The sequence below is a fragment of the Lycium barbarum genome, chromosome 12 (genome assembly GCF_019175385.1).
Source record: "Lycium barbarum isolate Lr01 chromosome 12, ASM1917538v2, whole genome shotgun sequence".
NCBI lineage: Eukaryota > Viridiplantae > Streptophyta > Magnoliopsida > Solanales > Solanaceae > Lycium > Lycium barbarum.
The window spans coordinates 76242041-76259919 of NC_083348.1; the positions used below are offsets into that span (position 1 = coordinate 76242041).

The 17879-nt window shown below is 35.6% G+C and overlaps 3 protein-coding genes across 7 annotated transcripts; 2 read left to right on the forward strand and 1 right to left on the reverse strand.

Moving 5' to 3' along the window:
- Positions 1–21: 21 nt before the first annotated feature.
- Positions 22–4644, forward strand: LOC132621609 (mediator of RNA polymerase II transcription subunit 9). Of its 2 annotated transcripts, none has more exons than XM_060335942.1 (7): positions 22–204; positions 1138–1522; positions 1628–1690; positions 1792–1872; positions 2410–2468; positions 2585–2665; positions 4214–4644. In XM_060335942.1, the coding sequence occupies exons 2-6, from the start codon at positions 1187–1189 to the stop codon at positions 2640–2642; spliced, it is 597 nt and encodes a 198-aa protein (XP_060191925.1). In that variant the 5' UTR covers positions 22–204; positions 1138–1186; the 3' UTR covers positions 2643–2665; positions 4214–4644. The 2 variants fall into 2 exon arrangements, with proteins under 2 accessions (XP_060191925.1, XP_060191927.1); XM_060335944.1 differs by having other exon boundaries at positions 200–293.
- A 589-nt stretch (positions 4645–5233) lies between these two features.
- LOC132621608 (protein POLAR LOCALIZATION DURING ASYMMETRIC DIVISION AND REDISTRIBUTION-like) lies at positions 5234–8992 on the forward strand. Its single transcript, XM_060335941.1, has 4 exons — positions 5234–5459; positions 5571–6105; positions 7897–8336; positions 8505–8992. Exons 2-4 carry the CDS (start codon positions 5817–5819, stop codon positions 8796–8798), a joined length of 1023 nt encoding a protein of 340 aa, XP_060191924.1. The 5' UTR covers positions 5234–5459; positions 5571–5816; the 3' UTR covers positions 8799–8992.
- Positions 8993–9445: 453 nt separating this feature from the next.
- On the reverse strand, positions 9446–17166 carry LOC132621606 (uncharacterized). 4 transcript variants are annotated; one of them, XM_060335939.1, is made up of 13 exons: positions 16967–17166; positions 15362–15930; positions 14847–15031; positions 14503–14583; positions 14385–14426; positions 14237–14281; positions 13699–13785; positions 12298–12403; positions 11852–12181; positions 11568–11696; positions 10906–10970; positions 10236–10341; positions 9446–9963 (listed from the first exon to the last, which is right to left on the reverse strand). In XM_060335939.1, exons 2-13 carry the CDS (start codon positions 15804–15806, stop codon positions 9866–9868), a joined length of 1719 nt encoding a protein of 572 aa, XP_060191922.1. In that variant the 5' UTR covers positions 15807–15930; positions 16967–17166; the 3' UTR covers positions 9446–9865. The 4 variants fall into 4 exon arrangements, with proteins under 4 accessions (XP_060191922.1, XP_060191920.1, XP_060191919.1 ...); XM_060335937.1 differs by having other exon boundaries at positions 11568–11693; positions 12277–12403; positions 16967–17162; XM_060335936.1 differs by having other exon boundaries at positions 12277–12403; positions 16967–17161.
- Between the last annotated feature and the right edge of the window lie 713 nt (positions 17167–17879).

The following is a 17879-nucleotide window of genomic DNA, read 5'->3' on the forward strand; positions in this document are numbered from 1 at the left end:
TACCCATTCCCCGTTAAAAAAAACACATTAACAGAATATAGGTAGCACAATTATAATATTTTTTATTTTAATTCTAATTTTATTAGTCCAGAGAGATTTTTAACTGTTTTCCAAAAGAAAAAACAGTAAAGACTCTTCACGAAAAGGGCAAAAAACAGTTATTAGGATTTTGTTTGCTCAATCGGATCCAGCCTTTCATCTCCGGTAATCTTTCTCCTTTTATAACTTTCTCTTTTGCCTCATCGTAACTTGGCTTCGTTATTAGCTTTACTAGTTGTGGCGTTTAGTAAATGGTAACTTCTTGTACTTTGTAAATTTTATTTTCTTGGGGCAGCTTGAAAATACAAGGATTGAGTTTTTTGTTGGAGATTTTGACCTAAAGCTGTTAATTTCATTGATAAGGAGATTTTTTTGCAATTTCTTAATGAGGGTTTGATGCATTCTTGGCCTGGTGATTAACATGTCCACTGTTTGCTACGAGTCTTTTTTATATTGTTTAGAAATTTGTATGATAGTAATAGAGAACTTCTAGTGTTATAAAACCTCAATTATTGAATATTGGAATGAAACGGGTCCAAATGGAGCAGAATAGAGACAATTCATAGCATAGTTCTTGATTGTTGAACCTTAAAAAAAAAAAAAGAATAAGAAGGTGCATTTGGGATTAACTCATTTCTCCTTTTGACTATCTAATTTTGCAGTGTTTGTTTTGTGATGAACTTTTTATGCATAATATACCTTTTTGGTTTGCTTGGGATTAAGGCATAGTGGCAGCAGTAATTTATTGAATATACCTTTTGATTTAAAAATTTGTGCACCAAAGGCCTACAGATGTTATGGTAGCTGTTAGTTGGAGATAAAAGTTACTTTTAGTTACAATAGATGGGCTTCAATTTTGATGGTCTCGCTGGAGGGTTTTATTCTTATCAGTAGAAAAGAATAATTCTGGTAATAAGATGTGGATGAAATGTCATTTAGGAATGATAAGAAAGATATTGTTGAAGTGGTTATGCATTTCAGAATCTTTGGAATTCTTTCTCTTTGCTACTCATTCCATTAGAACATTTCAAGGTTTACTAGTATGTTGTACAGGATTACATATGATTGACACTTTAATTTCTGTTTATCCATTTTCAGAACCAAAGTAGCACCAGGTTATTGTTTTCCTGCTCAGCAGCCGTTAGTTATGGACCATTTTGGAGGAGGAAGTTGGTCAATGATCCCCAACATCCAAACTCACAGTAATCCTTCCACACCCTCTAATCAAGACCAATTATTTCTTCAGCAACAGCAATTTCAACAACAACAGTTCAATCAACCACAACAGCTCTATCACCAACAACAACAACAACAGCAGCAGCAGCAGCGCTATCAACAACAGATGCAACAACAACAAATGCAGCAACAGCAGCAGCAGCAGCACCAGCACCAGATTCAACAACAGCAGCAACAGCAGCAGCAGCAGCAGCAGCAACAACAACAGCACCACCAGTCACTTGCCTCTCACTTCCACCTTCTACAAGTATTGGGCGAAAGCCATGATCTATAGCTTGCTATTCTGTAGAGTAACGAGACATTTCTTTTTCCTAGTGAGACCTTTTTTCTAACTTTGATTGCCATCTTACAGTTGGTGGAGAATTTAGCTGATACTATTGAAAATGGAAATCGAGATCAGAATTCAGATGCATTGGTTTGTTCATTTCTTAATTGATGCATTATATAATAGTTTGATCATTACATGTTAGTTTGCCATTTCTTCTAGTTTAATAGAGTGTATGTTTTGCTCACCAGGTAACGGAATTGAAAAACCAGTTCGAGAAGTGCCAACAGCTGTTGACATCAATATCAGGGTCGATTAGCTCAAGGTCTATGGTATCTCACGTGTATCCTTTGATATCTGTTGAAACTTGTTCTGAACTCATTCCCACCCTTCCACCTCCCACCCACCCCCCTTGCAACAAACAACAACATACCCATTGTAGTCCCACAAGTGGAGTCTAGGGAGGGGGAGATGTACGCAGACCTTACCCCTACCCTTGCGGGGTAGAGAGGCTGTTTCCGATAGACCATCGGCTCGCCCCACCCCCATTATAGAAAAGAAAAAATGGACCCAACACATACATATGGAAAAAAGAACAAAGCACAATAACGAAGAGCAAAACTTCAAAAAGTATTCTCTTCTGGAAGTGTTGGATTGTTTTTTAGCTGTGTTATTGCTTTTGACGGTGCTTTTCCATTAGGGCCTGTCTGTGCAACTTATAGTTGTAAAGAATTTTACTGAAAAGTGGGGTCCATTATGTTTGAAACGATGTTTACTTGAACAAAGTTAGTCCAGAAATTCTAATTTAGTTGCATATTTTGATGCTGAAATGTGGATAAGATAATTGGATTCCTGTGTTTTTTGGACAGACAGTTGAGGGACAAAAGCGCAAAAAGGCAGAGTGCGAACAACTGCTAAATCAGCGAAGGTGTTTATTCTGGGTTGAGATACTTATATGTATTTGTTTCTGAATGTTTTCAGTGAAAGTTGTATAATTTGTATTAGCTTCTTTATCTGATAGTCATGATTGATGCTTAATTCCAGGGATCTTGTTTCGAGGTACAAAGGCTCTGTTGAGGAGATTATTAACTCTGAACTGTAGCTGCTACTTGCATTCTAACCAGGGTAAGGTTTTGTGCTGCAAGTTGTTTCCCAAAAGAAGTTGAAATGAATCACCTGTCATTTTGTTTTAATTCAATGCGAGTGAAACTACTAAACAGTGTGCTGAATCAAGTCAATTTGCAGTCTGCTCTAATACATACTAAGAATTAACTTCTCATGCTGGCGCGATTACCTTAGTATCTGGAGTTGGACATGTTTTGCTTGGTTGTCTGTTCTCATTTTCTTCCTAACTTGAGCCTTGAGGAAAGGACAGGGCACATTCTAGTGCTAGGAGAAGCCTGGTAGTCAATGGTGTATGTTTATTTTCCCTCTGCCATAGGAAGAAACCAAGTGTAACTGTCACTGGGATATGGTAAAACTGCAAATTTCTTGTAAGTAGAGCATAGCAGATGCAATTAATTATGTGAGATCATTCAAAACGTTACTGCTGTAGTGATATCTATAGCTCGATAAATGACTGCTCTGACTGTATTGAGAACATAAAACCTTTTGGTCCAAGGTTATGAGACAGATTAGCATTAGCTTCTTAAGTGATCGCTTGTATCTAAATCAGAGTGCATATAAGAGAAGCAAATAATTGAAGTAATGGTGCTACCTGGACTCTGGTCAGGCACCTGGAAGGCTGATTGTTCAGTCTAATACTTTACTGGAAAGATAGTTTAAGCATTTAAATGAGGTAGTTAAAAGTAGCATCGGAAGTTGGTCTTTCTACAGAGAGGACTTTGAGGGGACACAGAAGTGATCGATGTTGCCTATCACATACATAGAGAACTATCAAAAAACATGGCTATAGCAAATCGTCTGTGGAAGCATGGAGAGTAGTTTCAACCACTGGGAAGAATGGAAGTGTTTTGTACATACTGATGGACCTAATTTTGCACCCTATATCAATTTCTTGGTACCTTTAGTTTGGCGAGCTTTTTATTGGTTTTAGTCCTTTAATATTAGATTTCAAAATTCCGTGTTTGCAAAAATTGTTGGGAACTGTGATTTGCTAAAAGAATAATATTTTATTACCTTAGTTCTTTTTCTTTCTTGAATTCAATGCTACATAGAATTCAAATGAAAAAATTAATAGGAAATAGCTGATTAAACAATGAAAACAAAAACTTTTCGAACTCTATTCCTTAATTGAGTATAGGACGATTTAGTTACAAGAGTTCAATTCGAGGCAAGCCTAAAATATAGGAAAGTCCCGGGTTAAATAAAAAAATCAGCTTTAGGAACTTTACATATATATTGGACATCACTAGCTATCGGATTATACAAGTTGCACCCTTAATCTATTCTCAAGTATGTTAAAGATTCATTTGAAGGGCGCTTAAAATCTGATGCTAGGTGAAGCGCAGGTTGGTCTTCGCTTAGTTGACACCTTAGTTCATGCATCAAGGAGCTAAGTCGTGTCCTCTCATCTTTAATAAGTTAGACTATACCTGGCTGCTGCATTTTTCTATAAAATTTTCTATCTGATTTTAATATCAATGGTTCTGTCCTATATTAAACATCTGAATTCCCCAATGGCTGGCCTGATGAAACTTTTTCTTGACACAGGAAGACACCCCGCAACTTACAAGTTGCTATATATAGTAGCATCTGCATCTTTGTGGTTGCAACACGTCAAGCGAAGGGCTTTAGGTGGGAATTCATATTTTTCAACCTCATCAGGAATTTGCAGAAGAAGATTAACTATGTGCTATCTTTTTGCACTGATGAATCCTTAGACTCCATTGGAGACTTATGTCTTTGTCAAGGCTTTATTAGTTCAATGATTCTACTTGGCAGTAAAGAATTAACTTTGCAACAATTTCAAGGAAAACGATAGTGGAGAAATAATTATGGCAAAGGATAATTACAGGAAAACAATACTCCATTCGGTTTCTTGTAAATTTCCTACGTCAACAGAACAATGTTCATAAGATTTTCTAAAGTTGGTTTTTAACTAAAAAAAACCCTATCAAAGTTTTACCTTGTTCGTATGCAAACTCTTCTACTTAATCTTCCACGGTTCTACCATTTATTTCCAGACGGCTGTCCTTTATTAGTTCAATTATATTGAACCTCCACGTTCTCCAAAACCCCTTTTAACATTTAACTTTTCATTTTTTGACTCAGTTGACTGCCTCTATTCAAACTAAGAACTTTTCGTGCTTATTTAATTGGAGTTCCCTGGTACAAATGGATGGAGCTATTGGTAGGATGTAGGATAATCAAAGGCAGCTACGATAGATAAAAAAAAAAAAAAACTATTCAACATATACGTAACGGTGGTTAAAATAAGAGTGTTCCTTTGTTAACTGACTTTAACCCAAAACATAACAATTGAGAAGAGCTTTGGTAATTACACTTTTAGATTTTTCGATTGAGAATTCGTGTTTGATTTTGAAAAAGAAAGATAAGAGAATTTTGAACATTATGAATTTTGGGATAAAATCAATTGTATTTGAAATACTGAATCAATTACAAGTTACTAGTATAAGCTTTGTGGTCCCGACGTAGAGCAATAATTTGAACGCTGGCCGCAATTGTATGCTAATTCCTATATCAGCCTTCCACTACATTAAAGGTCAGTAATTGCGTGGAGTTCAGTTTAAAAAATTTAGGTAGCTCAAAAAATTTAGTAGTAGTAATTTTTATTTCAAAAGTGAGTTCAGTTTTTTAAAATTCAAATTGGCCATTGATAAGCATTGACATTTAACATGGGCTGGACAGAGTAATAATTTTTACATTTACCTTCCCAACCAATTCCAGAGGAAAACTGGTCTCGTTCAATTTCACACGGTTAATGCTTAAAACGCAAGTAAGGCGATCGAACTTTCGTTTATTTTCTTTTTCTTTTTGATTAAATATAATACATAGTGTATGTTTTCCCAGCTAATAGAATAATAATATTTAAAAAATTGAAATGCAGGTAATTTAATGTCATTAAAGTGTCTTCGGTTCTAGTCAGTATATGCTCATAAATGAGGACATGAAGAAACTCGTGAACCTTTCATTTTCAAAAAATTTCCCTCCCCACTTATAATCATATTTCGAAAACCGAAAGAAGAAGGAATAAGTGTCTCCGATCCCCATAAATAAAACAGTTTATAAGAGAGTGAATTCAGTCAGTCTATTTGGCTATAAATCAGTGATTATATATTGAGTGAAAATAGTAATGGGAAGTGATGATTATTGCAGCATATCCATTATCACAGCAAGAACTTGTACAGAAATTAGGAAAAGAAGATCAGAAACGTGTACTACTTGTATATCGCCAAGGTGGATTTTCTCGCGTTGGTTTGAGAGAAGTGGTAAGGCTGCAGAGAAAGTGAATCATGATGAGAAACAGCTTCAATATGGTAGCAGAAACAATGACAACAAGAACAAGAAGAAAAAGAAGGAGCATTCTCTTAAAGAATTTGATACCAAGTCATCATCACCATCTATGGCACTGGAAGACCCAGGTAATCAATCATTTTCATGTTGAATCTATTAAAGGACCTCTTTTTTTTGTTTTTTTTTTAGCAACATGGTAAAAGATTTTTGTTTTCTGATATCCAACTGCGTGTTCGGTATCCACTTTGGAGAATGGAAGATTCTACCTATTCCCATAACAATTGGAATCTAGATTGCGGTCGAGGATTTAAATTATATGCGTTTACCTTCATTATATTTCTAAAGTTATGGGTTCAATCATATTATTTATTGCAATTTTAGTCAATTTTGCATTTAAATTTATGCTTCGTGCCGAAAGTATGGGGTTCGATGAATCCAGTGATTGAACACTTCACTCCGCCACTGACTTTGGTGGTAAAGATTTTCTTTCTGTTTGTGTATATGATTTTGTTGTGTATACTACTTGGATAATGTATAAGAATTACTTTTCTTTTGAGATTCTATACACATTTAAAGGATTTAATTTATGTAAAAGGATTGATGTAAGAATTTTTATTTTATGAGGTTAATCTGGCATTGGCGAGTGAGTTAGAGACTTACAGAGTTCATTATTTCCACACAAACCGAAAATTAAACTATTGTATAGTTCAAAAGATGATAAACAAAAATTGATCACTATTAACTTATGTCATAGTGCAAATAATATGAACGTATTCCAGATGTTATTCCTATGATAAAACATGCTTAATGTATTTGAAATAAGTCTCAAGATCGAGGGAAGGCAGGACGAGGAGAACTACCAAACGGTTAACCAAAATAAATAAGTACGTATACATTTCAAAAAATTAGGTATATGGAAAGATTCATATTAACGTCGATTTTAAGGCTTGCATTTAGATTTGTTTTTGATAGAACCAAGTGCCGGTTTAATAATAAATGAGTAGGACCATGTTTGCTTTGAAATAAAAAAACTAAGAAAGACATTCTTTTGCCAAATCCTCTGCCTTTTAATTTTATTCCTACCTTCCGGCCCAAATTTATTAATTTTAGTTAGCTAAGATGTTGACTAACTAGAAAATAAGAGTTTATGTTATATAACCGGAAATTTTTCGTCATCCTATCTTCTTTATATGTCACAAGCTTACTTATAGATAATTTTTGATGAGCTGATAGTGAAAAAAAAATTTATAATAACAGGGTGTATAACTTAAGTACTGCAGGTTTTGTATCCCTTATTTTCTTTTCTTTAATTAGTTTTACCTCTCAATAAACAAGATTCGACATCTGAAACCATTCAACCTAAAAGATGATTTTCAAATATAAGCTCTCAATTTGAGCATATTTTCATCTAAGATGGAAACTTTATTACCTCTGATTTGAAATATTGCAACCTCCTTGTAGGTCATGGAATCAACTTTTGATGCTACTTTACTATTTTTCCTTGACATTTTTCGTATTATATCCAGTACAACTATGACAATGTAATCACAGGATAGCAATTTGTTCATTTTGCAATAACAATAAAAAGATGGACATGAAATTTGTTACTTAAATTCATTATTTTGTTAGTAGAAAGTGACTCATGTGTGCACCCAGGGGTGTGGTCTAGTGGTTAATGAAATGGGTTGAGCTATTGAGCACCATGAGGTCTCAGGTTCAATTCTCGAGACAAAAACACTAGGTGGTTTCTTTCCATCCGTTCTCCTTGGTGGACAGAGTTACTTGAGAATGCCTATATTAAGTGAGATGAAATTGATTCGTGATATAAGCCTAAGCAAATTCAGGTATATCATGCCATACTTTTATGGTTTCAGCTTTGCAGTATTTACTGAAACAAAATTAATCAACAAATCATGCAGGAGGGGACAAGAAAGCGGACTCTATGAACCTAGGCATTGGATTTGGTCTAATTTATCTGTTTAATGCTACCAAAAATGAGCTGAACAAGATTATTGAGATTCGTAGAGAAATGGAAATCCTGCTTCATAATTCCAAGATGGAATTCCAAAACCAAGCAAGAATCAGAAATAGTCTTTCTTCTGCATCAAAATCCAGAGCCAAAATCTCACACTACGATTCAGATTGTGTTGAACAATGTACATACTCAACTGACATTGAAGAAGAATCAGAAATCACTTGCAGCCATGATCACCTTTTGAACTGCAAATTAATGGAAAGAAGTGAAAGGAATTTGGAAATGAACCAACTTGAAGCAGAGCTTGAAGTCGAATTAGAACGTTTGCACTTCGATGTAGATTCAGAAGTTTTATTGAAATATCCAACACAAAGAAATGCAGAGGTATGTTTTGTAATGTGTTAGCAGTTGCATTTGTTTAGATTACAAGTTGGAGTTTAACATAACTAATGATAAATTGCTTTTAGTTTAGCATGAGCAAAGCGAAAAAAACGTATAATTTTCTAATTGGCTTTGTGCAAGACCTCAAGTAGTGAACTTGAATTGTGGCAGATTATGGATGAATATAGCTCAGGGGTTGGAAGCCTTAGCACAGGGTTTGCAGAAATCTACAACCCTATAACAAAAATAGAAAACTGTGGAGTTCCTGCTGAAGAATTAAACAGGAGGCTGCATGAGCTTCTACAGACAAGGCAAGAAGAAAGGATCAAAGAACTGGAGTCAGCTTTAGAATCCACCATGCAAAAACTTGCAGAAAAAGAAAAAGAGATCTGTTGGTGGAGAGATACTGCCAAGGTCATTTCTCAACATGCTCCGAGTCGTCGATCGCTTGGTAAGTTAGATTAAAAGCTACACCAAACTTGAAGGGAATTGTCCAAAGTCTTTTTGGATAGAAAGGAATTAGGAAAAAGAAAGGGAAGTTGTTTATTTAGAGAAAGAAAAAGAGCTTTTCAATGGATACAGTTTCATGTAAAAGAGGGTGAAGGAAATAGACCATAATATTCATATATATACTAAAGTTTAGTTTTGAAATAGCAAGAGGAATGGATGCATTCATTTTGTTTGAGGTGGTTGCCAGGGAGTTATTCTCAGGAACATACTAAAGGTCTGTTTCGCATGTTATCTGCTGATGAAGAATAAGATAATTTTCTATGAGAGAATGAAGAATAGTCGGTAACTTGAAAAACCAAAAGAATAGTCAAAACTAGCATGCATGAGATTCTTTCTCAAGAGAAGAAAAAAGCACTGGTTGATAACCAAAATCATCCAAAATCATATACATGTACAACAAAAGAAAATATAGTCACGACTTATAGTGACAATACATTGAAAACCCCTACACTGTCTCTTGGTATCAAATATGGTGAAACTGTAGGATTATTGGCAACGAGAGAGTGAAGTTGAGCAAGATACAACCCTGACATCTGCTAATTAACTGATAGTATGTGGAGGAATCATGAACAATAACATCACTAGAGTAGTAGCTTTGAAAAGAAGAAATTAGAACCCTTTTCAACATGTTTGATGCGAGCATTAAAAAAATAAAAAAATTGTCGCCATAAATGTGGCACGAGACTACTGCAAACATACTATGTTTGGAAGAGCACTGCACATCCTATAGTAACTAGCAGATATAGAGGTTCTTTGCAACTACAAAAGTAACACATGTATACTGTTGACTCTTACTGGAACATGAGATGGTATACAGGGGCGGATCCACACCATTGGGTGTGGGTTCCCCGGAACCCACCACTTTTATCCAAACCTTGTATTTATAATGTGAAACCCTTTAAATATATAAGAAATTTGAGCTGAAAACCCACTAACAACAGACACCGCTAGCCGAGAACCCACAAGCTTTAAATCCTGAATCCGCCTCATAAACAAATGCGGAATGGCCTGTAAACTTTGTTTTATCTTGTTATCTCGTTGAATTCTTCCAGAAGTTTCTCAATCGTCTTCCTTGATACAATTTTTTCAATCTCGAACACCCTCATCTCAGCAGCTAGACCTGTAAAATTACGTCAAGAGTTCACACCTAACATTTGGGAAAGGGTATGTTTACACTAAAATGGTAGTTCATGAAATTGCATCTATGGTATATGAAAAAAGAGCCAGCTACTTTTTTTTTTCCTTCCCTCTTAAAATATCCCTACGTCCATGTAGAAACAACTCTGTATGCATTCTTGATACAGAAAAAAAAGATGGTGAAATATGGCTTCAAGACAGAAATATAATCTTGAGACAGATCAAGTTCTATATGAAGAAATGTAGCTCACTGACCTGATTGACGCAAAGCTTTGAGTGGAAGCACATTTGCATAGGAGTAGATAAAATGGAGCAGGCTTTTCATAAGCTCAGAAGTTTCAGCTGAGACTAGAATCTCCCTCTAAAATTAAAAGCCAGGAACATGGTTAGATTGCTTGAACATCAGCAAAATTGTATGCAATATCACATATATCCAGTTCATAGAAGTACACACAAAAAAGAGCCAATAATGCGCCATGATCCTTCATCCTAGCATCTAACCCTCGAATATGCAGACTCACTGTGAATTCCACACAAGGCCTTTTCATTTTAGTTTACAGAAGCATGAAAAAGGAAACAATTATAGCCATGATCTTGTTTCCCAAAAGCTGAAACTGTTATAGCATCATCAATAAGTTAAAAGCTCCATTTTGATCATATTACATTTGCTATTTCTGTTCGCATAAACAAATTGGAAAAATCTTTTAATGAGTGACATAAAAGGAAAATTTCACCCAAGAAGTCGCTAAATATAAGTAAAGTCGCAATGAGAATTAGAAATAAAAGAACATTGTTTTAGAAGACAAATTTAATAATAAGCCACCAGGCACTAACAGTATACAGCAAAACTAGAATGATCTGCGGGACAGAAAATGGAGCAACTTGATCCATCAAAAATAGAGTAAGCATTCAAAATAGAGTAAACCTTGAAGCTCTTCACTGCATCATAATACCCTGAAACGATCAACAAGATGCTAAGTTTCTCTAGTTCTGCATATCCAAAAGAAAATGATTGTCAAGCCAAGATGTGTTATCGCCTTACAGTCAAAGTTATATCTGATAAAGCATATTCTCAATGAGTGCAAGTATATTTGGCAGGAAGAGCTAAAGTAAGAAAAGTTAAAATTCTCTACCAGCCCATCACCCTGGCACCCTGCCCCCTCATCCTGGCACACAAGAGTAAAAGAACTCTTGCAGCATGATAGATTTTCTTTTGATCTTCCTTGATGGGGGTGAGTTGAAAAACAAAGAGAGCAAAAGATTATTCTACCACTGCAATAGTAACTGTAGAAAAGGACCAAAAGGATTGTCATGTTTGAGACTACACGCACTTGATAAATGAATGGCATTGAAAGAAAGAAAGTAAACAAAAAAAGGAAATAATTTAAGCAATATCTCTAAAAAAAATAAGACCACCAGCCAACTGCTAGGGGTTTTCTCTCCGTGGTCAATAAGATGAGTCAGACTGAGTGTATCATATGAAAAAGAACTACAGTTGGACGATATGATGACAGTTATCTTGGGATTAGTCAGTGATTGAAATATTTATACTTCCAAATAGGAAAAGGAGCAGTATCAATTACTTACGCTGGAAACTTCTTATGTTTTCAGCTGAAGTAGACTGAAGTGATAAGAGCTCTCTTATAGGTATTCCGACTGAACTCATTCCAATATTTGAAGTCCCCATTCTTGATCCTGTACCATCAGGTTTCCCTGCTGCAAGCTCTGAAGGTCAGTCACATAAATAATACACTATAATGAATCATCTAGTTTAAAGTGGTATACTTGGACAAGGCTCCCATAAAAGCTTTAAATAAATCATGAGATTTGAAATGGTTATTATTTGGACGAAGAGAAGCAGATGACAATACCCGATTTTGACCATCTTTTAATATCTTTCCGTAAAACTTCTCCTGCTCTGGGGTCAGCTGCATCCAATTTTGACAAATTTGTATTATCTTTTCGTAAAACTTCTCCTGCCCCAGGCTCAGCTGCATCCGACTTTGGCAATTTTTTGGTATCTTTTTCTAAAACTTCTCCTGCTCGGTGGTCAACTTCTGATTTTGACATTTTCTTAATATCTTTTTGTAAAACTTCTCCTATCCTGGGGTCAGCTGCATCCGATTTTGACAATTTCTTAATATCTTTCCGAAAAACTTCTCCTGCTCTCGGGTCAGCTGCATCATGCATTTTGTACCTCACTGAAAATGACAAAGTTTTAATTGGGAGTTGAGTCTGATCACTCTGGAATTAAAACCTAATGAAGAATAACGACTATCAAAGCTGCATAACCTACAAATTTCATAAAGACCATTACATCCAAATCGACCTGCCCCGTTTATCAACAAGGTGGTCATGTACTTATCCTTTGTTGTAGTTTGTGGATTTGTCAAATTTCCAGTATCCACGAGTATACCTGCCAGCTGCACACATAATCAGATAGCTGAAGATATTATACAACATAAAGACATTTGAACAGTGGACACCAAAAGGGCATTGGTTGAGATAATAGATGTCCTTATGCCATCCAGAGAAACCCAAAGCACGGGCAGAGCAAACAGATGGGACCTATACTGTAGGTTGGGATAATAAGAAGAGGATAAGCATTCAAGCTTCACAAATTTGACTTCCAAATGTAGTCGACATATTCATTTTTCACTGTGGGAAAAGGAGCCAACAAATACTTTTTGCTGAATAATTAGTAGAATACAAGGACAAGCTTTAGTCAGAGGTGCAATATTGTTCATTGTTATCAAAAGAATCGACGGAAGTGGGAAGGATTGCACATCAACAAAGTTTTGAATGCAGTAACCAAATTGAAAACTTTTACAGCCTCGAAAATAAATAATTTTAGTAGAATCTCACACTTCATGTTAATGCTAGCCATAAGGTCGTCCCAGGTGGGACGTGTTTGGGGGGGGGGGGGGGGGAGGAGAAACGGATGAAAAGATGAAAATATGAAATATGATAAATCCCTCAGCAAATCTTTGTCAGGTACACTAGAACCAGAGAACAAAATGTATAAACTAATTCTCTTAAAAGTTGCCAGAGACCTCCCTTGATATTCACCAAAAAGTGATATTAGAGGTTTCCTTTTGAAATTTGTTTCCTCGACTAAATGCATACAAAGTTCATCTCATACTAGAGTCATTGATTCTACTACGATCCATCTCGGAATAGTGTGACCACTTCCAAATTGGAATTGCTATTACTCTTCCAAATCTTTTCACCATTAAATATAGAATAGGACCCTTTTTCTCAAACCAACATGAATTTAAATGAATGGTCCAGCTTCATTACAGCTAACAACAATAACCTAATTTATCGATACTAGTCACAAGAACCAGGGCACAACATTCATTTTGAAAGGGAGTAGAAGTTTCACATTTCCCACTGGGATTTTGTTTGCAGTTTAAAATTCTTATCATAATTTTCACCCTGCAAAATTCCCTTTCATTATCTATCAAATTATTTTGTCCTAAGGTTGTGACCTTCTTCTCAAATTTATATCCTAATAAATAGGTAAAGAACAGATTCTGAGACTTCAGGCATTGGTACCAAATTAACAATTTCCTTTTTCTTTTTCGACAAGTCCAAACAACAGGGTTCTGGTACTGAGGGGAGATGAAGAAAGTGATCTTTTTAACATAATAGAGAACTTCATCCAGACAAATAAACTTGCATACACAATGGAAAATCTAGATATCGGAGCTAGTACCAGAAGTCGACCAAACCCTTGACCGGCCAGTATCTCTGGTGAGGTACGTGCAAATTTGTCAGCAATAAGTGTGCAGCATGATGCCTCCTACAATAAATAAATTTCATACAAGGCGTCAAATGAGCAGATAAGAACATCATTTGGCTCCCTGCAGCAAATTTGATAGCATAAACGCATGAACCTTAGGACTAACTAAACCACCAAAGCTAGCTCATGAGGTGAGGGTTACCCAAGGCCTATCTTTCTCCAATTTCCACTAATTCCTGCTATAACATTTCTCTAGTTGTTCTTAAATTTATTGGAGAGCAAGCTACACTGGAATAAGTTAAACTTCCACTAAATAAGCATTTGTGTAAATAAACACATATAAATCGAATTTAGTGCAGCTTAGCAATACTAATCCTCGCTAACTAGTTTAAGAGCACGAGCTTTTAGATGTATAAAAGAGTGTTTTTGAAACATACTAGAAGAAAAGACAAGGAAAACAATATCGGTATGTTGGCTTTCCCTTAAATTTCTTATGGAATGAGGAAGATACCTTCCCAACAGTGACTGCAGCAACTGAAGAATAAGGTGTATCTTCCTGCTTAAACAGAAAGGTCAGAGCACAGACAGATTTTATTAGTTGACATGACCAAAGCGTAATGGAGATGCAGAAACAAGACAAATCAAAATAAAAGAAGAACCTCTCTGCAATTGAAGATTTCAACCACTGCATCCTTTAATGCCTGCTCCAATAAGCAGTAAGTAATCATCATTTAACTGATTAATACCAAATCAGCAACCTTGAAACAGAATACTTACCTCCTGATTAGCTGGAAGCTTGCCACAATTGACTAAAACTAGTTTAAGACTCCCATATAAATCATAGTAGGACAGGTCAATCTGTTCAAAGTTTAATGAATGAGAGAACATAATTAAAACTTGTGACAAACAATATCAAGTTATCAACTGAATAAGAACGAAGTAGTTGAGCATATTTAGAGAACAGAGACGTTTTCTATTTATATTGAAGACAGGATCTTCATGCCCAGGACCACCGTTTAGATTCCATTCCTGGTTTTCATTTTCTATGTGGACGTAATTCTAGAGAATCTAGACTAAAATTTCATTTCCGTTCCTAACTTTGCATATAGAATGGAACATACCTCATCACCGAAAATTAAGGAAGATTGATCAACAAAGCAAGAATCTAGCAGCCATCTGAACTCAGCATGAGAATGAACATCCGACCTCTTCATGTTGATGACAGGCACGGTGCATAACTGGTCATCATTTAATGCTTCATGCAAGTAAAAAGCATACATTATGGTTGAAGCAACAGATCCAACATCTGCATCCAGATACAAACAAACTTACAATTAAGCTCAACCAGTGTAAGACGCAAGTCGTTAAATGGCCACAGACACACTTTCGAGCTATTGTCTGCTCTCCAAGATTAGGAACTTTTTCTTCTCTCCTGCAGTTTATAAATTCTACCAAGCAAATATTTCTCAAATAATGCCACCGGACTATATAAGCTCAGCAATTTCTATTTTGCGTCCTTGAATTTGCTTCAAACCTATTTACCGAATTGCAACATACTAAAATTAAATGAAACAATAGAAGCTGGTTTACTAAGGTGGCACTTTTGATTGGACAATGAATGGTTCATGGAGGTTACCGCAGCAGTCCGGCCCAATCACTGCATGCAAGAATCTTGATGGTACTCCTGCACTGATATCATCTCTTCTTGCCTTTAGAAACATATTCAGCCTGTGAATTCCTTGACATGATCCAATTAGGACTTCCATCTGCAGTGAATTTCCACAGTAGAACAATGCTGCCGATGGAGGTAGTGGAATGTCGGAGATAGTTCTACTTTTCTTGATCACACTATAAGATCTTTCATAGGCAGGCAAAGCCACTGACTCATATACATCATGCAAATCAACCTTCAAACCAGACCAAGGACTTCCCGCAGGGGAGGAATTCAACAAGGATAATGACCGACCAAGAGGTTCACGAATACTTTTTGAAGCTGAATAAGGAGAATGTTTATCATTCATTATAAACATCATTTTCAGATAATTTTGCACTAATCTTTTTCTGTCCTCGGTTACCAACATCAGAGGCCGACCTCGTTGTGACTTTTCTAAGGATATCTAAACCACTTCCTTTGTTGATGACTGCAGTCTCACCTCTTCGCATTCCATCGAAAAAAGGGTCATCTCTGGCACGTACATATTTTTCCTGAAAGTATAGCAGAAAGAGGTAACTTAAGTACTAATGCAGCTATAAGCGTGTTTTCCCTTATGTCAAGCAAGACCACAGATACACGCTTGATCAGGTATTTCGATTGGAATTACACGGCAGAATCACTGTTTGGATAAATGAATATGATAATAAAAGAAAGCAACAGGGCACTAAACTTTATTTTCATTTATATTAGAAATAATGTCAGGAATTCTAATTATGCCTGAATTGATTATAACATATTGGGACAAATGATACAGTTTATGGGAACAACATTTAAAGCACAAGAGCCAGCATCCTGGGATCCTTATGGATCAAATGACTATCAATGCATGTCTATGAAGCCTCTATGATGACTAGAACTGTCTTAACTGTCACATGTTACAGGCCCGAGGGCCAACTTACATGTGTATATATGCCAGACTCAGAGGCGGATCCAGCATTTAAATTCTAGGGGTTCAATCTTAAGATTTTTAGTATTGAACCAATTATATTTTTAAAATTATGGGTTCATATCTACCATTTATTACAATTTTAATAATTTCTTGCACATAAATTTATGCTTCCGTCAAAAGTTAGGGGTTCGAACCCCACCTCATATGCTAGATACGCCAGTGGTGCCAGTGGCATCTTTCATTTGTTCCTACCCAATGTTGTATCATTTGATTCAGGTTCATTAGCATTTGCACAAGTTACATATGTGGATGGTTCGCTCGGTCAGGTTAAGGCGCTGGATGCCGATCCGCCTGTTTGGGGCGTGACAAACTTGGTATCACAGGTCATAATTATTAATTTCTAGACCATCCAATGAGTGAACCATAAAACAGAAGTTAATCCAAGTCAGATAGAATAATGTGTCAAGTTACTTCAGCTATGATCAAGCAATAAAATGAAGAGTCAAAGCTGAATTCTCCATGCAAAAAAAAATCAAATGGAACATGTAAAATGATATTCTACAAGCACATGAAAAAGGGTCTAATAAAACTTGAAACTTTGAGTTAGAAAGAAGTTGACAGAAAATAAAAATTCTCACCTTGTGAAGTTCGGCCATTGGAGAACAGAGGATGTACTGAGAAAGAAAAGAAGTCTTTTGAAAGAGAAAATAGATAGAGTGAAAGGAAATATAAAGATTTGGACAAAAGAATGAGACGGTAAAGAGTACAAAAAACAGAAAATAATTCCAAAGTAGCTTCTTGTGGAATCCGCCATTGCAGTAGCTCTTTTATGAGCATACAAGATAGTTGAGCCAAGACAAAACAAATAATAACTCCCTCCATAAAATATTTTAGGGAAAAGACCAAATTTACCCCTCCTTTACTGGATTATTTAAACGGGAAAATTTCATAAATATACAAGTTGGTCACTTACATTACAAAAAAATAGTTCAAGACTTACATTACAAAAAATAGCCCAAAATATACAAACATATACAGACACTTATACCAACATATATAAACATATAAGAAGGGAGAGAGAAGTTTGGGTCATTTTTTATAAGAATTAAAAAAATGGGTCAATGTTGGTAGTATTGTTGCCCCAATTAACATACAGTGTAATTTTCTCTATTTAAAATACCCCACTTTTTAAAAAAAAAAAAATTAACCCATTAACCCCTAAAACCTATTTCATATAAATAGGAATGAGAAAATTACCGCCAAATACCATTCAGTATGTAGTTTACAAAATATGTACACAATGTATAAATAGTGTATAAAGTATACTAAATATCCATATACTTTAAATACCTATGCATATAATATACATACCTATACAACCGAAGTGTATAGGCAGTGTTACTTCGACCATATTTGATAAATTAGATGGCTGAAGGGTACATTTAGGTAAGTTTCCCCCAATAGGAATAGCCCGCTTTTTAATCTCTCAACACATTTTTGAAGAGAGAACAACAAAGGCGATGGCCTATTCTAATTTCCTTTGCCATGTTT